This window comes from Drosophila grimshawi, unplaced genomic scaffold (genome assembly GCF_018153295.1).
Source record: "Drosophila grimshawi isolate 15287-2541.00 unplaced genomic scaffold, ASM1815329v1 contig_311, whole genome shotgun sequence".
NCBI lineage: Eukaryota > Metazoa > Arthropoda > Insecta > Diptera > Drosophilidae > Drosophila > Drosophila grimshawi.
In genome coordinates this window covers 4790119-4816553 of record NW_025063098.1, presented here as the reverse complement: position 1 = coordinate 4816553, position 26435 = coordinate 4790119, and the positions used below count along the sequence as shown (strand labels likewise).

Genomic DNA, 26435 nt, shown 5'->3' with positions numbered 1-26435 from the left:
ATAAAATTCAATGAACGTAAAATATATGAAAATTATCTGACAGTTTTGTTTAGCAGTAAACTGGTTTCTTCCTCGAGAAATTTATTTACAAACTGTAGTAAAGACTTCATTTAACGGTTACTTAAATGTGGCCAAGTGTAACTTACAAGAAACGATAACAATGTACAAATTTGTTTTGATTTGGCCACACTTGCTCTTGGAACAAAGCAAACAAAGTAGCAGCAGCGTTGAATTAGATTTGCATGTGCCAGCGCGCAGAATATTATATTATGTGTTATCCTATTAGAAAATTGGACTTCCTAAAATTTGATTTAAATGGAATACCTCTCAAACAGACGTTGCTTTCGATAAAACCTTGCTTGTTAACAGACGAAAACACCTGGCAATTACAGTTATGTTAAAATTTAACAGAGTCGATAGCAATTTTTAAATCGATTTAATATTTTTATCGATTGTGTTCTCAAACGAAAACAGCTGACGTTTTACAGTTCGTTAACAGTGGTGGCGGCGTGTGAATGCAGAACGGATGAATTATTTTTAATTATAAACGCGGCCACATAAATAGTTGGAAAAGAAAATGCATTTGTGCAAGCGAAAAGCAAAGCGAAAATATGGCCTGTAAATTATATCATAATTGTGAAAGTGTTGACCACGCGTCCGTGGCAAAGGCAATGTGAAAAAGGAGTTCAAGTGGGAGTAAAAATCAATCGAAAGCAAGAAAAATTGCATTTCGCTGCCAGCTAGCCCCCGAATCCGGAAAATAAAGTGGAGTTGTAGTAGTGGAACACAAATATTAATAGTGGGGTGCATGTGTAAAGAAAGAAAAAAAGAAGCAGCAGCTGCAGAAATAGCAAAAGGAGACAGCGACCGACGACCGCCGAGCGTAATAAAGCGTTGAAAAAATGAGTTCAAGTTGTGAAAGGTGTGTGCCGTTACACTATAACTAGCACTGGATATAATAACAATAACAACAGCAACAACAAGACAAACTAGCTACCAGCAGCACAAGCACCAAGCCAAGCGAAATATGTCGAAATGTGTATACAAATGAAAGAGCAACAACAACGGGCGTAAATTTGTTTTGCTTAATAAGTTGGTTTAAAACTGTTGTTTTATGTGTGGGGAAGTGCGAAAATATTATACACAATGCAAGAGCAAGAGAGCCCCTCCCCGTTTAGGGCTAGCTGGCTATGCCAGCCGCAGCTGTCTGTGAATTTGTGTGTGCGTGTGTGTGTGTGCCTGGGTGCGTGCGTTCGTGCTTGTGTGTGTGTGGGTTGCATTGCTCCTCCAGCTCCTTTCGCTTAATTGAATGCTGGTTGTGGCCCCAAAAATGTATGCAGTTTAGCCTGCAAAATCGATTTTCTTGCAAGGCGCGGCAACAAGCGTCGTTTTTGTTTGGCACCCGCGGCCGTTCAAGTACATACATATACACGAAAAGAGCGATTGAGTGCAAAAGAGAGAGAGAGAGAGAGAGAGAGACAAAAGAGAGGGAGAGAGACAGATAGAAGAGAGAGCGACCGCTCTCTGTGTATATGTATGTGGAAGGACGGCGCGGCGTTCTCAACTGCAGCTTCGAATAAGGAAAAACCGGAAAATGTTTGACAAAATATATATTTGTATGATTGCGTGTGTGTGTGTGTGGAGAAAAGGCCAAAACAAGGAAACCATGGGGGAAAACCAACGCACACACACATACTTAAAGGGCGACGACGATTCACGCACAGGGCAATTTGGGTGGAACTTCTTTTTTTTTTTTGGATAGTGGGTGGTATTTTTATTTTTGGGCGTTTTTTGGTTTGCTTGTTCCTCTTTTGCAATAGATCTTTGCGGGTTTTTTGCTTTAATGAATGAATGGATGACTGAAGCATTGAATGAAATTTTGGGTGCGTGTGCGCCAAATTTTGTTACTGTTGCTGTTGTTGTTGTTATAAGTTGTACTTTTGACGGTGCATCTTGTGCTGCATACCAGAGATGCCATTTAACTTTAAAATAGCAGCATGTTAATATCTTTATTTATGTTACGTTTTCTAATGCACACACCCTCACTCACTCACACACACACTCCTAATCTCTGTCTGTGTATATGTGTGTGTGTGTGTGTGTGTTTGTGTATATCTCTTTCTGGATTACAGAATAGAATGGGTAGAAATTATCGAGCCACGGACCAAGGAGCATATGTACGCCAATCTAACAACTGGCGAGTGTGTCTGGGATCCACCCGAGGTAAGTAAACGAATCATTTACGTTTATAGTCAATAAACAATCAAATTAATTATATTATTTACACACATGTGTGTGTATATTTGTGTGTGTGTGTGTACAGTGCGCTTCATTAACACTCACAGGCTAATTGCCAAATGTCGCAATTGGCAGCGTGGGGGCTAATGAACTCGTTGGGTTTATCAGCTTTTTTTATTATGCCATTGCAGTCGGTAGTATTATTTTAGCATTTATGTTGCAACCCTGGCTTATCAAGGCCTTTGCAAGGAAATCATATTGTATCCAGAATATTTTCGTTGAACAATACTTTTTTTGAGCATGTAGAAATATATATACATATATTTAAATAATGAAAAAGTCTTTAAGTGTATTCAGTCTTCATCGTTGTGCAAACTTGTCGAGTTTGTATTTCTTGTTTGGCCTTTGCTCAATTGACTTGGGTCACTTGTTTTGCAAATTTTACAGCAAAATATACGTATGTGTTTATATATATATATAGATATATATATATGTACATATAGATGCATATGGAAAATTGTTTGACCCAGTTCGTCAATGGCGTGAACCATGTTAATTAATTTTATTCACAAAAATTGTAATATTAATTGAGGAATTCTTTGCGTAACACTCGATCGATTGCCATAGGGCATGGCCATATCGAATGGATTATTGCATGGGTTAGCAGAAAGTGGGCTAAAAAATTCAAATAATATAAAATAGTATTGTAATTTCAACTAAAAGCAATAAAAAGTATTTTCAATATGTAATTGACTCATCAATTAATCTCTCACATTTACATTATTCATTGGCTTTTCAAATAAATATTTAATAGTGAAATCAAATATTATATAGACATTTTGTTAAGTTAATTCTCTTGTTTTACGTAGTACATAGTCAAAGATACTAATGTCTAAGAATAGATACATTGCGCATATTAATATAAAAATGTCTAAGAAAAGATAAATGGCTCATATATACATCATTCATTTTCAATATAAGCGTTTACTTATCATAGCTAATACATACATACAAACATACATGTGTAATACCCTACTTTATTTCATTGCGTTCCTGCACAAACTTTTGCTTTCTGAGCTGAGCACACATCATCAGAGGCAAAGAGAAATGGAGAGCGACAGAGAGAGAGGGAGGGAGGGAGACTGCTGCTACTGCACTTTGTTTGCACACCTCTTTTCGGTAGCTTTATTTAGCGCCCCCTTTCATTGCATATGTTCGTGTTTGGCTAATGCGGCATTAGCGAAAGGTGTCGCTGGCTAATAACTTGAGACGTCTGGCCAAGGCAAAAGCTGTAAGGCAAACACACACACACCCACAGCTAACAGAAGGTCTGCCAGTGGCTTTGTTGCTGCCTTTTTCTTGCACTGCTGCCGGAAGTAGTGAAAACTTCATTGATTTTGTTGTTGCCCTGCAATGATGTCCTCAACTGCGTCCTCGTTTCGCTGCTATTGGTGTGTATGTGTGTGCGTGTGTGTGTGTGTGTGTGCGTGTGTGTGTGCGTGTGTGTGTGCTGTGTGTGTGTGTGTGTGTGTGTGTGTGTGTGTGTGTGTTCTGTGTCTGGTTGCGTGTATGGCCTTAATGAAAAGGTTTCGCATGCACTGTGCAGCACATTTTTTTTTTTTGCCCAGCGACATACTGCAAACGGCGCTTGCTTTGCCTTTGGCTTCACTTTGGTTTTATTGTCCATTTTGCGCAGTGATTTATTGCGACCCTTTTTAACAGCTATACACACACACACACAGATATGTGTGTGTGCACATTATGCAGTCGCACAGCGAAGCCTTCTGCATGCACTCTCTTCGCATTCCTTCCTGTCTGTGTAAGTCTCTGTGCGTGTGCTTGTGTGTGTGTTTGTGTGTTTGCCCATCGGTTTTTGGATTTTTGTCACTCTCGCTCTCTTTTGAGTCATCGCCTACACTTCCCAACACTTGTGCCTGGTTCGCTGTGTAACCGCGTGCTACGCTGCAGGAAGTGAACGTCAACTGATACGCCATTTGCACAAGTCGCTGCTTTTAATACACTGTGATTTGCATTCATTAGCCTTATATACAGTGTCTCAGACCTTATTTCGACTGGTGTCTAGCAATAAATTTAAAGTGTTATAAAGCGTAGACAAGAAAACGAACGCAAAATGTTGAAATGCCAATTTCTTACATGTTATATCACGTTTGATAAAGAAAGTTTTTATGAAAATATTAATTAGTTAATTAATATGAGGATGTTAATATGTAACATATAATAATATATGTAACATATAGATGATATTATATGTAGTATGATATCCTTTAGCCTTAACAAGTTTAGTTTCTGGGCTAATTTTGCTCCACTCATCCAGCAGAGCATTTTTGAGATCCTGTTTGTTGGATATGCTGTGATTCCGGTTGTTATTTTCCAGCAGAGCCCATATAATTTAAATTTCAATATCATTTAAATCTAGAGGCTGGGCCGGTGGAATTATCATGGGGGGCTTAGGGTCGTGGTCCTGGAAGAACCGGAAAGTACATCGGATTCCTACCTTCTCGGCACTTTCGAGTAAATTTTCCTTTAATTTATTGAGGTACAGATTTATGTCCATTGTTGTTTCAATAAACACAAAATTTCCGACACCGGCTGCCGAGATACATGCCCATACCATGACACTTCCTCCGCCGTGCACAGTTTCCACACTGCACTTTTTCCCCATTTCATCCTGCACCTGTTGAGTCAGTTTTGGAGCCGATAGCTTAGAATTTTCCCTTATTTTCCTGATGATACTTCGCTCTTCCTGTTCGGTGAAAATCTTGTTTGGTGCCTTGTTGTTTTGCACTCAGGTGTCCATTCGAAATAAGCATTGATCATAAATTAAGGTACACTACCGAGCAGGTGGGAACACCCCAGTTTATTGGGATCATTTATTCATTTTGATGGTTAATATATGTATGTACCTTCCACCGGTCTTTGGAATTTTTGAAAAATAATGTATAATTCGTTTGTGGCAGGCAATTACAATTTTGGCAAATACTGGTCGAAATAAGGTCTGAGACACTGTATATCGATTAATGAATTGACAGAGAGATAGCTGTATATATTTACATAGCACGTGTATTAATAAACATTGATATATTTTGAATTATATACTTATTTTTTGTCGCACACAAACGTCATCTAAAAATGAAAATGCCCTAAACAGAGCATAACCCTAAACATATGCCCTAAATTCGACTGCAGCAGTGCTGCTGGCGCCGACGCAGATGACGCTGCAGTTATTGTCAAGTTGCCATGAGGAAGTGAATGAAGAATCCTTTTAGCTGCACAATATAATCTATTCATTTGATGCAGCTCAGCGTGCACAGGGCACAACAGACTACAACAAAAGGAACAAAATGCTGACACACACAAACACGCACTCTTTTTTAACTCGTTCACCCTGCCCTCACTCTCACTCTCACTCTCTCTCTCATTCTCCCTCTCTCTTTCTCTCGTTCTATCTCACTCTCCCTTGCACGCCCACCCAGCTGCGGACGCGCTTTAAATTAGCAACAACTTTTTTGTGTTGTCGCCGCTTTCAAAGTTTTTGCCTTTGGCAGCTTTTTGTTTTAATGACGTCGTCGCTGCGGCGCTTCTTCGGATATTTTCTGCTTCTTCTTGCCACTGCTGCTGCTGCTGCTCTTTTTTTTTTTTGGTGTCACCAGCAAGCAGCGTAATGACAAAGACAGCAACAATTGCTACGTTCATTGTACGTGATTTGAAATTTATGCACAGCAAGTTGAGTCCACTGTCTATTTGTGATGCCCTGTAAACTTATTTCGAAAACTGGTCTATTGGCTATTATAAGCAAAATGCCATATTTATTTATTTGTCATTTATTTATATTATTTTACTGGTCATTTTTGATAATTAAAATTGATTAAAATCTGCATAATTGCTTATGATAAACTATTAAGATCTCAACAATTCTGCCAAACACAATTAAATTTTAGATGCCGGGTACAATTACACAATTACAGGGCATTCAGAAGTCGTGCTTCATCTAAGCTCGATGCTTAAACTTTTTATTATAACTCTTGGCTTACTTCCCCTCGCTGTCGGTCTGCTATTTCTTTCTTTTTCTTTTTTTTCATACTTTTTGCTCATTTGCCTTTGTAAAACTTCCGGTTAAGAAAGAAGCACAGAAAAGTTGCCCACACGCTCGTTTAGTGTTACAAAACGCAGCAAGAGACGAGAAGCAGGCAACGATAATGCTTACGTGCGTCCGCCAATTCAGTCCAAACTCTTCAGCCGTGCAGCGTGCAGCGTGGCGGGGAGGGGTGCTATCCCCCCCCACTCCTCCAAATGTGCCTATGGGTGCCTATGGTTTTGGGGGCCGTGCTACGCAATCGTCAAAATATTTCAATTTGTTGTTTGGTTTTCTTTTCATTATACGTACATATATCGTTAGACTATCGTATTAGCTATCGCTATTATCGTTTTTGGCCTCTACAACTTCCTGTTTGTTTTTGTGGCCAAGTGGGTTATGAGCCTGGCCAAGCTGTTGCATGGCCTGCATAAATTTATTGGCAATTACAGTGGCAATTAAATGCGCATAAATATCGCTAATGGAATTCGCTTCTTAGTTTTACATGTTACAGGAAATTTGACGACTTATTTATGACGTTTAAAATATGTCCAATGAAAAGTTAACTTCATTGATATGATTGATAGCCAATATAAGAGATTCTCTTTCGCCAACTAGAACTGTACTATAAATCAAACTGTTTGTCATTCAAATTCGTTAAATGTTTGTTGCAATAGCTATCAGTTTCCGTTGCCACAAGTGAATGAGTCAATCGAATTGGTTTCATATGTGGCACGCTTGCGACATGAATGAAACTTTATACACAGATCAATGGGGTCTTAAGAAACTCCACCGACAAAAATTTGGGACTTACATGGCTTTATTTTTAGTATGCATTGTCAAAGATTTCTTTGAATTCTATAATTCACATAAAATTTCATTAATTATAATTGATGGTGTCATTAATGGGGATTATTTTTGTATGTTAGGCACATACATATGTTAATTTTTAAATATGTCTACCAGTTTTATAATTATCATAGTATGTCTGGCAGATCACATATATGGATATACTCATATATATAGTTTCTATATATATCATTCACTTTTGAAAGCTTAATTGAAATAATGTCGACAACTCTGCACGCGCCATTAACTCAATTCGTTATCAATCGACCACATTTAACCAAATGTTGCAATCGAGTCTATACGACTTTCTACCACCCTACAAATGTTATGGTATATGGCAAACTATGCGACAAGTTTTTGATATTTAAATTACGATAAAAACTGCTCTCAAATGACCAATAAAGAATCTCATTAAATTCCATTCTGTCTGCATTTGTTATGTTTACAAGCAATTTGGAATGTAGTTCCAATGAAACTATAATCATAATTAGCCTGAATGTTGTTCTTTTATTTAAAAATTATTTTGCTTTAATTTTGTGTTGCTGAATCACAAAAAAAAGAAATTTTAAGTATATTTTTGCAGACAGACAGACGCTGGGCTAGCCAGATACAAATACTCGTATAAAATGATGCACAATAATATTTATTAGCTATTCCATGCTTGACATTCCATTTTCCCGACTGGTGACACATTTCAAATTGATTTTGCAAAAAGAAATAAATAGACAAAAAAAAGAAAAATGTGAATTTATTTTTTGTTTGTTTGTTGTTTTTTTGATGTCGTTATTGCAGTCAGATGTTATCGCCCCGGTTATTTTTAGGTCTGTGCCGCGCTTGAAGTTTGTTTTCTTTATGTTTAGTTTTCCTTTTCTATCTATTTTTTTTTTAAATATCGATGATGACCTAATTTATAAACAACAACAGCACATGAAAAAAAAGCTTGATGTTTATGAACGAATTTGAGTGTACGTTTCATTTATTTTTTCATCTCTGGCTCTTTTTTTTATGTGGCCGGAGCATGATTCACAGATGTGCTGGCCATTTATGTGGAGCTAATGGGATTGGGGTTTGGGGAGGGGGTGGTTGGTTGGGAGCGGACCATTACTGACCTCGGCAATAGGCAGACAAACGCTGATAGGCGGACCGGCCCCATTCGCTGATTAGAATTGTGCGTGCTTCATGCTTCAAGCGTATAAGATTCATGTATATATTGCCACTGATTAAAAGCTAAAATTATTTTTCAATAAGTCAGAGCAAAACAATGCGAACCAAAAGCAGCAAATTTAATGAACTTTTAATGCTTTTGGAATGCGCATTACCCAAAAGCAATTGTGCTATTTCTATCTTTCTTTTTTTTTATTATTTTGCTGAAGTCACGGAATTTAAGCAATTAAAACAACGAAACTTCAGATGGCTAAGAATAGAATTCATTGAGATAAAGTTTACAAAATTCAAGCGTAGCAGAAATAAATACAATTTTAATTGAGTTACGCTTGAGAGATGTTTCAAATAGATCTAAACTTGTGCAATTTGAAGACCAAAGTGCAGCCAAATTTATGTACTTTGTTATTTTCTGCATATCAAAGAAGTACATTTGTCATGTGTGATTATATAAATATATGTTGTTATTGAAATGTTCCTTTAGTTGGGAATTTGACTCATATTTAAATGTTGTGCGTATTCGCTTATGACTAATAATTATAAATCTTTTCAGTTTCTTATGTTTTTATCTTATTTGTATGTTGTTTTTGTACTCTCTGCCACAAATACTATGCACATTCATAAATATAATCCATGCATATTAATTTTGACAGATTTTCCTCAAAATTATTCGACCAATGTGCGTTGTTCTAATTTCATTTTCATAAATGGAAGCACAACACAAATTCCATCAATGAGATAAAGATGTAGCCCCATTGTTTGTTGTTGTTGTTTCTCTTATAATTGTTGTTATTGGTGTTGTTGTTGTTGTTGTTGTATTTCCATAATTACAAAATATTCGGTATATCGCACAAGGCCAAATTGAGGACGTGTCGGAGGCAGAATACGGAGACATAGCCATCAGTCCATACTTTTATTTAATATACTCTCATTTTATGGAGGATACTTTGAACATTGCCAATTGCCATTGCTCAGCAATAAATGAATAAATCGTTAACTCCAAGTTTTGTACTGACTTATTAACTATTGTTGGTCAGAATATACAAAATCTGTAAAAAATAAATACTCTGAATTTCTTCGGAGAAAGTTTTGTACCACATTTCAGTATCCTTAGAAAATATTTCTATTACTGAGAGTATTTAGTTAAATCAAATCTCTTTATTATATCTATCGAGCTTGCTTTTTATTGTTAATTATAAATCGATAATCTTTTAAAATAAATATATATACTACTCTTATTATATTATATAATACTCTTCTTAGTCTTGTCTAATATTTACTGCAACAAAAGCAAGAGCATTCAAACATCAAAGTGCTGCAAATAAATGTTCGTATTTGTGTTAGTTTTGTTGTGGCTGCTGCTGTCACTGCTTCTTCGTTCAGCTGCAGCATGTGGCACACGCTGAGAAAAAAGAAAAAGCCAAACGAAGTGGGGCGGGATAGTGGTTCAAAGGGGAAGGCGCCAGAGTGAAATAGACCTACTTAAGCGATGGCTGTCCGGCTGCAATGCCTGAATGGATGACTGACTGACTGACTGGCTGACTGTCTGCCTGACAGTTGGAAGCGCAACAATGCAAAAAGCGTAACGATGATGCTGATGCTATAGTTAGCTCTGCTTGCCTCTGCTGGCAGCAAGCAGCAGCAGCCTTGTCCCAATCAACGCGTTGGCCGCGCCCACTGAAAATTATGCAACTGCGTCGCGCGACACAGTTGAGGCTTGAAATGGAAATGGAAATGAAAACCAGAAATGAAAAGCAGCCGAGCTGAAAGCTTTCAATGTAATATGTGTGTTTTGGGTAGAGTGGGTGGGCGGACGGCATTGTATTGTGTGCGGCTGTGTTATCAAACCACAAAACGACATCAACAACAGCAGCAACAACAGCAGCAACAACAGCAGCAACAACAGCAACAACAACAAGAACAACAACAACAATGCTGCAGATTAAAAGAGAAATACATGTGAGCCTGGGTCAGGGCCTGTCTTTCGGCCTCTGTTTGCAGCCTGCAACTGACTGTGGCGCGCAGCTGCAGCTAAAAAGTTCAAGGTCAGCTTGGTAGCAACATGCAGCCGTGACTTCGCCATAGGGACAGAGAGAGACAGGTATACATGGTTGGTAGAGAGAGAGAGAGAGAGAGAGATGGTTTGTATGTGAGCTGAAAATGTGGGCCTGGTCAAAAAGAAAACTTGAGTTTCTGTCAAGCGCTCTTAAGAGTTGATGAGCCGATTATAAAACCCACGTTGCAACAACAACGAAAGCATAACTCAAAAGATGCAGCTGATTGCTTTGGGCTCCACAATTGCTGATTAAGGCGAAATCAAGCAGAACACTTCAGTTAAAAGTCAATTAAAAAGAAAAAAAAAAACACCGTTTTGCACCAGAATCGTTGAGATAATTTCTATAGTCAAGTCATGGAATAGGGTTGGGGTGGGGGAGGGTACAACTTACGTCAGTTCTCTGGAAATATATGTATGCAATATAAATAGGGGAAATTTGCAAACGTGCTTATAACTTTTGACAGATATTGGATGCAAAGCGTACTCTGCTTTTTTGCTGATGCTGAAATTGACATTTGATATTAAAGGCGGTGTTCTATTTATGCAATTGAAAAACTCTGAGAAATATTAATTAATGGGAAAATATGTGTACATGTGTGTTATGCTATTCGGGCGGATTGTTTAACAGAGTGAAATTAATTACTTAGGAATGCGAATATAACACACGCCAAATCGAGACTGATATTATCTGAAACTGTAGACTTGAAGGTCAACTAGCTGAACTAGTTAAAATCAGGCGATGTTCTTTTGATTTTGTGACAATGCGGAGCAATCCTCAAACGAAAATCATATTTGATTGCATGAACTTGGCCAGCAGAAGATACACTATTCATTGGGCTCATGGGATACAGAATTCTCAGTAGAAGAAGAGCTAAACAGATCTAACTTGGTCGCAGTGCATGAAACCCCCCAATTATATTATTAGGGATGAAAATAAAATACCAGGAAAAACCAATAAATATTTTAGCCTAATTTAAAAATACTTAAAACAAGATCTAAAATCGAGTTTGGAATTATTTGGAATTTACTTTTTCTAAATCGATAAAAGTAAATCGAAGTAAATGGAAATCAAAATGAATTTCTTAAATACAAATCAATATTTCAATTTAACAATATTTTCCACATTGTTATTACTGCGTATTAACTTTCAATAAACTCTTGCTAAATATTCGTTATTCAATACCCTGACTAAGTAAAGCGATTGGATTAAGTGAATAACACTCAATAGCCGCATAATTCACTCGACACTCGACGATTTGAACACACACATAATTATTCATAACACCTCCCACACACACACACACACACACACACGCACGCACATCACTCACACACACCTACACTATTTGGGTCGTTGATAAACGCAGCTATGATATATGCTATATATGATATATATATATGCTATATATGAGATTTAGTCAACTGATTCGCTTGAATTCATTCTCAATTTGTCTCTTTCCGTGGACGTGGACAGGATGTGCCAATTAAGCGCACCGACTCATCGCAATGGTGGGAATTGTTTGATACGAATACGCAGCGCTTCTATTACTATAATGCGGCCACGCAGAAGACCGTTTGGCATCGGCCGAGCAAGTGTGACATCATTCCGCTGGCCAAGCTGCAGACGCTCAAACAGAACACTGATCCCAGCGAGCGACGGGAGCAGCAGACAACGCCGCAGAAGCAACCGCCGCAGCATCAGCAGCAGCAACAGCAGCCATCGCCCATGTCGGCTGCGAATAAGAAGGGGCGTGGCGGACAGCGTGGCAATGGCGTTGTCGCCAGCTCCGAGGAGAAACTGGGCAGCAGCCCAGCGACGGCGACCAACTCTGAAATGATCTCTAGTCCACGGGGCCGTCAAAGTTTTCGGTGAGCGCGAAAATGGTGAAATTTGTATGGTATTATTTTCATTGATTTACATTTCACTTGCAGCGTCGGCACCGGTGACTCATCCCGTTCGATGGACATGCAACAGTCGCCGCAGCAGCAGCAGCAGCCGCATCAACCGGCCTACGCCTCCCGACGGTCGCAAGGTAAGCAGAGCGTGTGACGTCATTGAATTCCCCTTTTGTGACTCATCATCATCATCATCTTTTTTTACAGACTCTTGCAATCACTACAAGGAATCGGGCAAGTCAAGCGATTCGAGTCTGTCCAGTGCGCATGGCTATCGTCGCTTCAATGATGCCTCCAATGGTGGTGCACCCCCCGTTGCCAGTGATGCATTGCGACTGGGCTCATTGCAGAAACAGCAACGCAGTGGCAAGGATAATGGCGCGTAAGTGTTGATAATACTGCTCGGACAGGATTTGCAGTCTATAATATAAAGCTAATGCTTGGTTTACTAGGTGTATACGCAATATTTGTAAAATGCTTGCTTTCAAATCTTTTTGTCGCATAATCTCAACAATTGCAGTGAATGACCATAAAAAAAAACAAGAAGGAACGCCTATTTTAGGCCAATGATTATATATCATTGTAGACCGCAATCAAATTGCTGACATCTAAAAAACCGATTTATAATTGCTATGAAAGCTGCATTCCAATATGAAAGTATTCCAATGTTAATCATTTAAAGTCTGCTTAGGATAATTTGGTGAACAAGAAAGTTGTTCTTAATAGAAACCATCTTGAGTCCGATTTTACCTATGGAAGCTATATGATATAGTTGTCCAAATGTGAGTAGCACATGAGTACGCATAGCTGGTGAGTTTGGTAAGGAGTACTTGGTAAACAAATACGTTTTTCATCCTTCGTTCGATCGCTCCTATGACAATTGGATGATAAAGTTATACGATTCAGCTGGCAACGACGTGTATTGACTGCAGATGTGTATTCCAAGTTTAATCAAGATAAGAAAGGAGAAATATACGGATAAATGGACATAGCTATATGGACTCTGCTAGGAATACTGATCAATAATATATATGTATATACTTTATGGGGTCGAAGAGGTTTCATTCAATGAGTTACAAAACCTGACAAACAAATTATAAGTTTAAAGTATGGAAACTGTGCCCAAGATACCAATCTCTACCAATCAAGTATTGTTAAAAATCGCATTTAATTGAGATAGCTATAGAGCAATATAGCTTAAAAGCAGACCTAAATCCAGTTGTTGGTATTGAAATATTGAGATTACAAATGAGATGGATTCGATTAGTATAAAGTATAATTTAGTCGAGTTGTAATTTAGTTTGCTGGTTAGTTCAACTGATTTCTGATTGTAATTATTATGTTATTGATTGTGTTAGCCTATATTTCGCATCACACACACACACACATGCTTCACATGCCACACACACGTACACACGCATAATTAAAAATCATTTGCTTTTGCTCTCTCGGTTTCCGGTATCAGCTTTGAAATGTTGCAAGAGAGCACCAGTTCACATAATTTACCGCATGGCTCGTCCTCGTCCTCATCGTATGTTGGTGGTAGTGTTGCCGTCGTTGATAGCAACAAGTACTTTGATCATCAGCTACTGCCCAGCCACATGCAGGGCTATTGCTCCTCCAAGTCATCCGATATTGCCTCACCCACACATTCGATACATACGCCACAGGCGCAGAAGAAGAAGATATCACCAGATGCCGATCGTCAGTACAACTACGCACAACAACACCAACAACAACAACAGCAGCAGCAGCAGCAACAACAACGCAGCGCACAACGTGGTGGAGGAGGAGGAGGAGGAGGAGGCGTGCCCAGCGTGATTCCCTCTTCCGGCAAATCCTTTGCAGCAGCTATGGGCGGTAAATATTAAAATTTAAATGCAGCTCGAATAGAACTCTTATATTTTATCTTTACGATTGCAGATCGCGAATACAAGGTGTCGCTGGCGCGTTCCGGCAGCTTTCTGTCCTCCCTTAATCCGACCGCCGCTGGACATCACAGCAAATCCTATCGCAAGAGCAGCGCTGAGGCAAACGGCAGTGGTGGCATCGGCGCCGGCGGAGGCGGCGGTGGTGGTGGTGGTGGTGGTGGTGGTTATGGTGGTGCCGCCAGCGATGATTCAATGCACGAGAAATACTTCAAGTCTGTGGAGAATACACCGCTCTGCCGACGCCGTCACACGACCAATGCGAAGGGCCATGGCGGTGGTGCGGCCAGTGGCAGCAATACGGCGACCAGCACCGCTGGCAGCAACAGCAGCGGCCACAAGAAGCACTCGAGCGACTCCAGTCCCCAGAGTCCCATCAGTCCGCAGACGAAGAGTTCGCGTCAGGCAAAAACCAGCTCCACAAATCCGCCGCCGCAATTGCAACTGCAGCAGCAGCATTCGCCTCGCATACAGGAGCCCAGTAGCTGTGGCCCCCTAGATCTGCTCAGTTTGGAGCGCATGTCGCTGGGGAAAACGGCGCCGATTTCACCGAGCGCTGGCTCCGATAATCTCGGCATGCTGACGCACTCATCGAGGGGCTCCAATGACTCGGCGGCCAGGCGACAGAAATCGAATAACTCCACAGCTAATCGATCGCAAACGCATCATTTTCCCGGCCAGGGTTCGTTGAGGCACAGCGCCAGCTCCAGCCTGGATAAGCGACAGGGCTATCATCCCCTACAGAACGCCGGTGAGAAGCGTGACTCGCGTCGCTCCAAGTCGCACCAGCAGCATCATCAGCATCTGCAGGCGGACAACAGCGATGTGGAGTACGACAATGGCAACATTTCGCCGCTGTATAGCAACTGTGGCCAGGAGATGCCACATCTGCTGCCACTTAAGCACTACATCATCGAGCAGGCGAAGCTTTTTGGTCGCTACGATTATGGTGCCGATGGCGATGGTGCCGGTGACTCGGATTCGTATCACTCGGATAGTCAGTCGGAGCATTCGCTGTCGGGCCATGAGCCGGACAATGAGGATTCGGATGGTGGCTCAGATACGCATGGCGGCTACTTGGAGCACAATTATGGCATGATCGATGACTATGCCAATATGGGCGACAGCGTCTCCTACTATGCCTATCAGTATCCGCCCTACGATCCAGCTGGACGCGAAGATATGTAAGCTATAACTCAACTCTAACCAAACTCATGCTATGCTTATTAAATATGTATTTATTTTTGCATTGCCAGCTCCGACAACGTTGAGGCCGTGCTGGAGGGCATTGGCGGCAATACGGAGACAGTTGCGGCGCCCAAGCCGAAGCCCCGCTATCAGATCTCGTACTATGACACCGTCTCGCACAGTCCCTCCTCGTCGTCGGGTCAGGGCCATCATCCGTACAACCATCAGCACAACCAGCAGCTCTACTCGAATACGCCATCGTATCCGTTTGGCGGTCATGCACATGGGTTGGGCCAGCCACCGCCGCCGCCACATCAGCAACAGCAACAGCAGCAGCAGTTGCTGCACTTGGATGCCAGCGATGCGTCGAGCGCCAAACAGAAGCAATCACAGACATTGCCCTCGCCCAATCGTCAAATCTCGCGCCTAGCCGCCGGTCAGCTAACCAAAGATGAGCCCAATCATGGCCAGCAGCAGCAACACTCGCAGCAACAATCGCAGCAGCAATCGCAACAGCTACAACAACACTTGGCCACTGCGAATACAGCACAGTCGTCGGCGGGCGGCAGCAGTTTAAGCCGTGGCGTCAATCATAAGTTGGCGCCACCGTCGCTAAAGCCCACCATACAGCAGATTTTTCCGCCCAGCGAACGTGCGCCCGGCGCCACAACGTTGGCCTGCATGAAGGAATGTGATATTGAGAAGTTTGCCGCCGACAATCTGAATCTGCACTCCAAGGGCATCTTTCGCAAAAAGGCGTCCGTGCGCGACATGCTCAGCTGGACGGCGGAGGCCATCAGTCGGCCCATGTTGGCCCTCTCACGCGACAAAGCCGACAAGAAGACGGCCATTGAGCTGTTCAAGCTGGTGCAAATCTACATGGGAGATCGCAAGGCGCGCCTCGGCATGAGCCTCAACTCGGTGGCCATTGACATCATTACCGCCTCCCTGCCACAGCAGCAGTAAGTCAAATAACAATACGAAGATTATAAAATTAGAATTTGTCATGATTTATTTGATAACAAAATTAAATTCTTTTCAAGTTGCTCCTTTAATTAATTATACAAATTGAATTTCTCTTGCAGATTACGCGATGAGCTTTATGTGCAACTGTGTCGCCAGACCACGGAGAATCCCAAGCGCGAGTCACTCATACGCGGCTGGGAGCTGATGGCCATCTGTTTATCCTTTGTGCCGCCCTCGCCCACATTTCAGCCCACGCTGCTCAAGTGAGTGCAATTACCTTTACCCAATATCCTTTTGAACTGTTTAAGTAAATCTCTGTTTTCCTTTTAATCAGCTACGTGAATCGTCATCGTGATCCCTCGTTTGCCACTGGCTATCTGGAGGTCTGCAAATGGCCCATACACGTTCAGATCTCGCATTATGCGACTGTTTGCTGTCGTCGTCTGGATCGCATTGGCAGCAGCGGCCGTCGCTTGGCCAAGAAGCCCACCGAGGACGAAGTGGAACAGGCGCGGGTAAGCGTTTGGGTTTATTCAAAATAACTTAATTATTTGACAAATTAATCATTGTATTATTTGTATTTAGCAACAAATCCTCCGGAACAGCATGTTTGGCAATACACTCTCCGAGATAATGGAGCTGCAAAAGGATAAATATCCAGGGCGCAAATTACCATGGATACAAACAACGCTCGCCGAGCATGTAAGTAATACTCGACCTTAATTCAAGCATGCAATTGCTTAACAATCTTGGTGCTTGATCTGTGGCAGGTGTTGCTGCTCAATGGCAAACAAACGGAGGGCATTTTTCGTGTATCCGCCGATGTGGATGAGGTCAATTGCATGAAGAATCGCTTGGATCGGTGGGATGTTCCTGATTATAAGAACACTATGAGTAAGTTGTCAATAAGTTTATAACACAGTTTACTTATATGCTTAATGCTATATTTGTTCAACAGTTGATGCACATGCGCCCGCTAGTCTATTTAAGCTGTGGTATCGCGAACTGTACGATCCGCTTATACCGGATGATTATTATGAGGATTGCGTGAATACCGAGGATCCCGATAAAGCCAAAGAAATAGTTAATAAGTTGCCACAAATCAATCAATTGGTCAGTTTAGATAATCAATCTTTTAATTATCACTTAATTAATTTGGTTTTTCATTGAACAGGTCCTAACGTATTTAATACACTTTTTGCAACAATTCTCCGTACCGGAGGTGGTTACCTGCACCAAAATGGATTCATCGAATCTGGCCATGGTATTTGCGCCAAACTGCTTGCGCTGCACTTCGGATGATCCCAAGGTGATACTGGAGAATGCGCGCAAGGAGATGTCCTTTATACACGTCTTAATAAAGCACATGGACACCACACATGTGACCAATCTGGTCTAGAGAGCTTTGATAGCTACACCGCTTAGGTCTAAAACAAACTAACCAATACCAATGAGCATACCTATATATATATATATATATATATATATATATATATATATATATATGTATATATATAAACGTTATTAACCTATCCTAACTTACTTAATTACATATGTACTTGAATTTGTATTTATACAAAGGTCAACGTTGAGAGGGTCAACATCTCCTAACTAACTCCTAACTTTAACTATACTCATTTTTGCTACTCGAATTTTCTTACTAATTAAACTAATTTTATTGTATGCCTAGGCTGCTTAATTTTAACCACCAATACTCAAAACTTTGTCAGCATGGTAACGTGTTGTGCTTTTCAAACCAAAAACAACAACAAAACAAAAATCCATTCTAATCTTATGCAGAAAAAAAAAAACAAAACAAATATGAATTTAAACTTGAAACTGTAAACTGTAAACTGTAAACTTAATGTGTGCATGCCTAGTTATGTGTGAAATTGTAGTATAATTTATTTATTTTGCATTTTAATTTATGTAATTTCACACAAGAAGCCAAGCAAAATACTCAAAACCAACTCTCAAAACACACGCGAAAAATGAAACATTGAACAACTTGTGAAACATTTAAATATATATAAATGAAAAAGAAAAAGAATATAAATAAATATGTACTGTACACAAAAGCAAATACAATAACTGATTTAATTCAATAAATAAAAACTGCTTAAATATTACATGCAGCAACTTAGTGCTATATTTACAAAAATAAAATATGAATATTTATTCGTATGCATTAATAAATAAATGTTATGAAACAAGTAATTCAAAATGCTGCGCAAACAATTTAATCAATTAGTTTACAAGTGTAATGCCTCAACATTACACAAAACACAACAATTAAATAAATATATATATAAATATCTAATGACAAAGTGTAAGAAACAGAAATCAATTGAACATATATAAATATGTATGTATGTAAAATGCGATGGTGAAGCATGAGAATGAATAAAGTTATATAAATAAAGAGCCAAATTATTGATTTCTTAACATTAATGATTGATATTTGATGTATTGGTTAACGGCCAACGCCTTTGACGATCATTCAAAATGTGAAACAAGCCAATTATCGTAGTGTGCCTATCAAAATTATATTTTTGAAGCTTCTTATCACATGGCCTGGACTTCAATTTGAGACACATAATAAATTTGAAGAGCTCTTCCTTTTATTGTACTGCAAATTTATACCCAATTTTGAAGTCGTTTCGAACCGTTTGTCTCTGATAATTGCTAATAATTTAGTGTCACTTGACGAACTTAAGCCGACCCAACGACAAAAACATTATCATTTATTTGCCAACTAGCATTTGGGCCACACCGATCAATTCCCCCGAATCGAGTACATTTATATTTATCACCCAGCCAATATTTGTGTTCTGTGTTTGCCTTATTTCTCCGTTTCATTCGAAACAATTTCGATTTTTTATCAAGGTTCATTATTTGGTAATTTGTTTAAGCACATTTTGTTGTTGCTGCCGCTTGCCTATGCAGCAATCTTGAAGGCAGCAATTGTCATCCACTAAGCACATTAAATACTTATTGTGATTCATTCATTCAAAAACAAAATGGTGCAAAAAACCATGAGCAAAATGTAGATTTTGAATTGAATGTAGGATTTGTCATATTAGGCAAGCAGTCAATAGACTGTTCTTGTATATTCGAAATTAGAGCACTATGTCTACCTAGCTTTCTCATTGATAAATATATCTAGTTGTGATTATTTAAGCTTTGAAAATAAAGTGCCATTTCTTACTCGTTTATGTTGTCGGCTTGTGCATTTATCAATATCATCGACAACGAATTTATCATGCCTTTAAATATCTAGTATTTCAATAAGTGCTCAGTTGAGCTATCATCTTTTTATTGTTATTGCCAAGCGATTCTTTTATTAGCCGTTTCGAAATGCTACAAATTGAATCACCAAGCCTAACTATAGTTCTACGTTTTATGAAACCATATAAAATCTAAAAAAAAAAAGAACCCTTGAGTACTTTAGAATTGCTCATTGAATTATTATTTCAGTGAATTTTTAATGGGTTTGCGAGCATGTTCCGATTATGTGGAACTTACAGTTTATCGGGAATGGTGCGGTATTTTTAAAATTATTGTGAAAAATAATCAAATTAAATTCGAAAGAAAACAAATAAATAATCTGATAATCAAAAGTTTTTTGTTCAACAGGAAATATTTAAATAAATATTCGAAAAATACAGGAGTCGTTTAACTATCTAAGTAGACAAGAAATGCCTCAAATTATTGAAAACATCTTAGGACGCATCTTCTGCAACTCTAGTTGGAAATCTAACTTTAACAAGCGCTTCTGAGTTTTTTCCCTATGAAATTCAGTAGATACTTGTATCTAAAAGATATAATGGCGACCTGAAAACAATATCGTTCTCAGGTAGCGAGTAGACAATAACAACAATTAGGCGCATTTATTTTGTATATTTTATCGGGAACGCCAATGCCCAAAATCAAAAGTAATCCATCATCTCAAAGGCTTTAAGGGGACCCCGAGTACGGCAGATAAGAGACTACCTCATCCCCGTGCCGCACAACATTCCCGCCCCTCGCTCAATGCAGTTATACAAACGCATAAATTGTTTCGAAAGTTCCAACTGCCGAAAAGTATACGCACACACACACACACACACACACACTCGCACACACACTGGACTGGTTAGCAGAGGCTCATATCATCGCAGCAACTCGATTACTCAATCAAAAGCGATGGCGATGACGACATTCGTGGGTAGCGGCGGGGTGAAAAGTTCTTCGGGGGCACCTCCGAACCGGTGAGAGTCTATTGGTAATTTTAATTTGTTTACAACTACAATAAATGAATTCATGTATATAACGCGGGTGTAGTATATATATGGTATACATAGAGTGCCCGACTTTTAGATGCTCTATTTGAGCTATTTTTAATAAACAACTATAATTATTTTGAATAGTATTTTTATAATTTTCAAATTGTAGAATCATTTTAAGAAATAGCTCATAAATAAATTTGGAAAACGAGTTTTATTTGGATGGTTAAAAATGAATTTGAGATAATAAATAGAACATGCAGGAAAAGTATTTGTTTAGAGAATTAGGCAATCATAGTATAAATTTGAGAAAAACATGGTTCATATATGATTAGTTTTAGAATAACTTGATGAAAAAATCGGTTATATTTCTGGTCTTCTTATATACACTACAAATCAAGAGATCGTTGATTTTCCCAATTCTCGAACAGTAGCACAACTGAGAGAACAGCTTGAACAGAAGTGCAATTATGAGGATAAGAACAGCGAGGAGGATGAGAGAAGTGGCAGCAAACGACGACGGGGACGACAACTCAAACGACAAACTACGACGTCCGAGCGATACCGATAAACGGGTGATTAACAATTACTCGATCAAAAGTACCGACACTGTTCGTGTGGTGCGAACGAGATGGCAACAGACATTGCCGTTAGCAGTGTGTTTAATAAGTCCCGAGTGTTGTGATTTATATGACTGGTGGATCGGCGATTGGGTCTGCCACCAGCTACCAGCCAAAAAAAAAAAAAAAAAAAAAAAAAAAAGAAAACCGATGGCCGATCCCAAACGAGAGCCGAGTGAGCCGACTGTGCCGAGCGACCTTATCAATGATAGTAGCTTATTCATTATCTATGTACATTCGTATCTACATTGGCCGTCGGTTATATTATTGTTAATATAGATATCTACCCATTAGCACAACATTATATGTATATGTACAATCTATTATATTCTGTGAAATCTGATTTAGTACAATTTATTGGGCCCTGCGCACAGTCCAAACCAATTAGTTCATCGTCTGCGTCCGTTCAAGTCGCGTCGCTGCCCCGTTTAAATAGTTCGCTGCCGTTCCTCGGCGCACTGCGATCGCCTTCCGAATGAATAAATGAATAAACCCAACAACAACAACAACAACAGCATAAATATACCTAACAATCTGAAGAACATGGATAACAATACGATTAAGGCCAACAAATCGGCATTCTCCATTGATAACATTTTGGAGCATAAAACACAAATCAGTGAAGCCACAAAAAAACCACAAACTCAAACACAAACACAATCCCAGTCGCAGTCGAGTCCTGGCCCAGGACCAGTCACAGCCTTCACACCCACATCCTCAACCAGCCCAGCATCCATATATGATCTGTCACGCGACGCAGTCGCCGCCCAATATGCGCTCAAGAATCTGGAGCAGAGTGCGGGCACACTGTTGACGCCGACAACGATGCGCTTCAGTCCCGTTTACTCAGATCCCGCCTCGTTATTCTATCAGCAGATGCTGAATCTGCAGAAGAATTCTTCCCACTTCATGACACACTTTCAAGCCGCTGCCGTCGCAGCAGCAGCCGCAGCACAACCAGCTGCCTATTGTGATCAATATAGCCCGTTCCTGGATTGCGAAGGTAAGATCTATATCTTTTTTTTACTTAATCGTACTTAATGTTAAATAAAAGGATTTAGAATTTCTTACTTTGGATAAGCAAAAATTTAAACTGATTTTTAAAATTAAAATTGAAGAATATCCTTTTTAGAAGTTGTGATCTTTTTCAAAACTTATAAACAATTTATATTGTTCAGAACTATGTCTGCAATATAAATATTAATCCCCAAATGAGTGTATGTTTGATAGCAAAGTCAAAGTTTTTAATGGCTACTAAAAGGTATCATTCGATCATGCAGAGTTATGAAATACCGGATATGAGTCAGAGTCACATAATGAATGAGTGATATAAGTAAATAATTAATAATTAAGGCTAAACTGCCAGGGCAAATTCCAAACTGCAACATATCTAATAAAAATATTCACAATTTGATAATAAATAATATTTATATTTGTTTATATTATATTTATATTGAAAGAAAATTAACTCAAATATTGGGAACTCACTTTACAATACTTAAAAGTTCAATCTGAAATGGAAAATTATTAAACTTGAACAGTGTGACTCACTCAAAGGCTAAATGATTCAAAATTTAAAAATAATTAATTAACATTAAGTTACTAAGGGCATTGACTCATCCAAGTTCAAGTCAATGAACTTGGACTCAATATAGATATACTTAATCCCTTTCAAACTACAAACTACCCATTTATCAAATGGATATCGATCAAACCAAGCTGCACTTAAATAACCGACGTCCTTGCTTACTGCGCATTCAAATCAAAGACCATATTTAAAAGAAAGAAAATATAATCAATTGAAATACCCAAATATGATGGGGGGTACAACCATGTAGATCCCGAACATGATTAATGTGCGTTGATGTTTGTCAAAGTCAAGTGTTGGCGCCAAAGACCACTTAAATTACTCCCCTGCCACTCCTCTTGCCACTCCCACTCACTGTATGCAGTTCCCAGTGCAATGTGTGGAGCCAGATTATAGAACCGGGTCTGCCAGCCATATGGGTTAGAGAGTGAGCTAAACACCCTTCCAAACGCACCACAATAACCCAAAAGCCCTTGTCGTGTTGTTAAATAACTCGCATTATTTTCGGGTGCCTTATCAAAATGACAAATATTTGAAATTGAGGTGAGAGCCCAGTCAGCAGTCAGCAGTCAGCAGTCAGCTAAAGGTATACACAATTTGTGGAAAAGACTGTGACATGGAAATGTGACAGTCGAATGTGTTAATCTTGCGGATTAATGTGCTATATGCTTACCGTTTTCAGCTTAATTCGGAATGAGTAGGGCTTAATTCACGAAAACTTGACTGGAAACTGATATCAATGATATCTATATATATATATATCTATAGATATATATAAAGATTATAAAGAGCCATGAGAAAAGAGACGTTCAAATATCTAGAATCGTATGATTTGAGTCTAATAAAATATCAATTTAATGTCTAATACAATATAATATCAATATTCAAAAGGACTAGCTTATGATAAGCAAATTTATAACATATTTAGTTTAAAAATATATCAAAAAATGTATAGTCATGTTCATACCAGATCCCCGATTTATCTCGACTGCTATGCTTAAGTTAGATTATGATAAACAATGCCATAATATGTTTAGTTGGAATATAAGTCACAAATGTTCAGTCATGCTTATAACAGAATTTATCAATATTTTAGTCAGGTAATGCCAGAGCCAGAGCCAGAGCGGAACAGAGCATTTTAAGTTCGTGTCGCAATCTTTGGGTAATATTTAAAGGCTTATCTAAACGAAAAATGCTATTAGTGGCGATTAATAGGCGCTGTCCATCATCTTCTGGCGACAATTCGACAATTGCCATTCGATTCAGATCGAGATAAGCGCGTCTGCTGTCGTCTAACTGGGCACTCGGGTTCCTCGATTTAATATTTTGGGGTACAAGTGTCGTCGCCTCTTCATTCAATATTTGAACGATTAACAACAAATTGTTCTCAAGTACGGGAATCCGGTAAAAAAAAAAAAAAACAAAAACAAAACAAAATAAAAAATACAAAAAACCAGTGCAAACTGAGCAGCGTGAAAAGTGAGGGGTTTTTCAGTTATGGGCTTATCGCACAATACGCCACTTAATATAAATAAACGTTAATAAGTGTATTTGTACAATTTAAATTATGACATTAAATCGCAATCGTCTATTACATTTTATGATATGTTCAGTCGAGCATTTATTTATAGATATTCAGTACTATTTCGGCAAATGCGCTGAGGTCAGTCCGTCTAAATATGGTTAGTTATCACAGCGAGAGTCCCTGTGGAAGAGTGCCAGTGCAATTTGAATTGATTTCGAGCTTTCGTCATCAAATGACAATCGGCTTTTTGGCTTCTTCTTTTTTTGTGAGTGTTTTTTGTGTGTTTTTTGTGTGTTTTTGCACAACGAACCTTATCACGCCATCCACTCGACACTCTTCCATTATGCGAACCAAATATACAATCGAATTAGTTGTCGTCCAGGTGCCTGATAACAATTATGCCAATTGATTATCCCTCAATTGCCGTCAGAAAATCAGCAAACGGCCAACTGTTCGAGTGGTGCCTCCATTTCTAAGTGGGCGTTACCCATTCGTCCCCAATCGATATGCATGCAAAGCTGAAGTAGCTCAACCGATTGCACTTTGATGAGTGCAAGCGAGACGCAAAGCTCAAGCAAAGCGACCAATCAGAATTGAGCGAGCTTTTGATTCGCTTTTACATTGTAAAGTTTACATTAGCTTTGGAAGAACAAAAAGTTTGTTTGGATTGAAGAATTTCTAGAAATGTAGAAAATAATTTTTAAAAAAAGTACATAGTTGATGTGATAATACTAATAATAATAATAATCATAATAATAGCAATATATATATAAAGTAGATGTGACAAGTTAAAATATGACAATAAAAATTTATAAAATTATATCATTATTACAGATATACAAAGCAAACCACTTTTAAAGTGCACATCGATCATTTTTCTAATAGTATAATTTTCACAGTCTTATTTTGTAGGTTATTAAAAGTAATTAAATTACAATAATTTGTATATAAAGAGCCCAAAGTCATAAATAAAGCTTCAACAAAATGCTCGATCTACGAATTAATATAAATAAATAATATAAATAATGCAAAAGTTTAAAGATGTTTCTCCTAAAAGCAAATTTTACATAATTATTTGTTCTTTTTTATAGATTTCAGCACAGTTAATATTAACACGAAAATTCCAACGATTTACTTAGTTTAATTGAATTTAATTAATTTATTTATTTTGTATACATTTTATCTATTTGGTTGCAGGCTTCAGCAATCCGGCAACTGCCGCCGCCGCCCTCTACTGCAATGCAGCCTATCCCGCGGCCAGTTTCTATATGTCCAACTTTGGGGTGAAGCGGAAGGGGGGCCAAATACGGTTCACATCGCAGCAGACGAAAAATCTCGAGAATCGTTTCTCCAGCTCGAAATATCTGTCGCCGGAGGAGCGTCGCCATTTGGCGCTGCAGCTGAAGCTGACGGATCGCCAGGTGAAGACCTGGTTCCAGAATCGTCGCGCCAAATGGCGGCGCGCCAACCAAACCAAGCGCAGCGCCAATGCAAATGCCTCCGTTGCTGCCACTGCCACAGCTGCCACGCCCAGTTCGAATAGCAGCAGCAGCAGCTCCGCCTACGCACAGTCGGCAGCCAGCCGGAATGTGCAGCAGACGCAGAGCGATGATGAGGATCGCATGTATCTGTCCGAGGATGAGGAAGATGATGACGACGAGGAGGAGGATGTCCAGGTGGAGCCGGAGCAGACTTGCAAACCCGTCATAAGCTAACCCAGTTTTAAGACTTTTTTTTTGTATTTATTTTTAATAAATTTAATTGATTTTAAATAAGAATGATTTGTTTTGAATATGGAAAATACCCGTAAAAAATGATTTAGAAAGTTGAAATAAAGTAAATAATATCAAATAAAAAGTAATAACATAAATATCACAAAAGAGACACCAAATGTTGCACGTATATATCTCGACTGGTTTCCCAAACATTTCCAATATCTTTGCAACTTTTGCTATTTATTAGATCATCTCTGATTTGAAGCACATTTTGCTGCTGTTTAAAGCTAATCTTATATAAAAACTACATTTATTCGGTTATATTCTGATATATTTTGTGTGGAAAT

General features: G+C 39.0%; 2 protein-coding genes across 2 annotated transcripts; both read left to right on the top strand.

The window, feature by feature from the left end:
* The first annotated feature begins 518 nt into the window (after nt 1-518).
* LOC6563712 (uncharacterized protein DDB_G0283357) lies at nt 519-17863 on the top strand. Its single transcript, XM_001990333.3, has 14 exons — nt 519-922; nt 2133-2223; nt 11872-12266; nt 12330-12430; nt 12501-12675; nt 13759-14153; nt 14217-15405; nt 15478-16371; nt 16495-16638; nt 16710-16890; nt 16961-17077; nt 17146-17269; nt 17334-17488; nt 17550-17863. Exons 1-14 carry the CDS (start codon nt 903-905, stop codon nt 17772-17774), a joined length of 4206 nt encoding a protein of 1401 aa, XP_001990369.1. The 5' UTR covers nt 519-902; the 3' UTR covers nt 17775-17863.
* Nucleotides 17864-21748: 3885 nt separating this feature from the next.
* Nucleotides 21749-26088, top strand: LOC6563713 (homeobox protein Hox-A7). The gene is made up of 2 exons (XM_001990334.2): nt 21749-22263; nt 25571-26088. Exons 1-2 carry the CDS (start codon nt 21804-21806, stop codon nt 26086-26088), a joined length of 978 nt encoding a protein of 325 aa, XP_001990370.1. The 5' UTR covers nt 21749-21803.
* The last annotated feature ends 347 nt before the right edge of the window (nt 26089-26435 follow it).

Bases quoted from the DNA above. Each gene is read 5' to 3' on its own strand.
- LOC6563712 (XM_001990333.3), top strand. From the start codon at position 903: ATGAGTTCAAGTTGTGAAAG. The intron at 923-2,132 runs GTGTGTGCCGTT...TCTGGATTACAG, and splicing joins ATGAGTTCAAGTTGTGAAAG to AATAGAATGGGTAGAAATTA. The intron at 15,406-15,477 runs GTAAGCTATAAC...TTGCATTGCCAG, and splicing joins CCAGCTGGACGCGAAGATAT to CTCCGACAACGTTGAGGCCG.
- LOC6563713 (XM_001990334.2), top strand. From the start codon at position 21,804: ATGGATAACAATACGATTAAGGCCAACAAATCGGCATTCTCCATTGAT. The intron at 22,264-25,570 runs GTAAGATCTATA...ATTTGGTTGCAG, and splicing joins CCCGTTCCTGGATTGCGAAG to GCTTCAGCAATCCGGCAACT.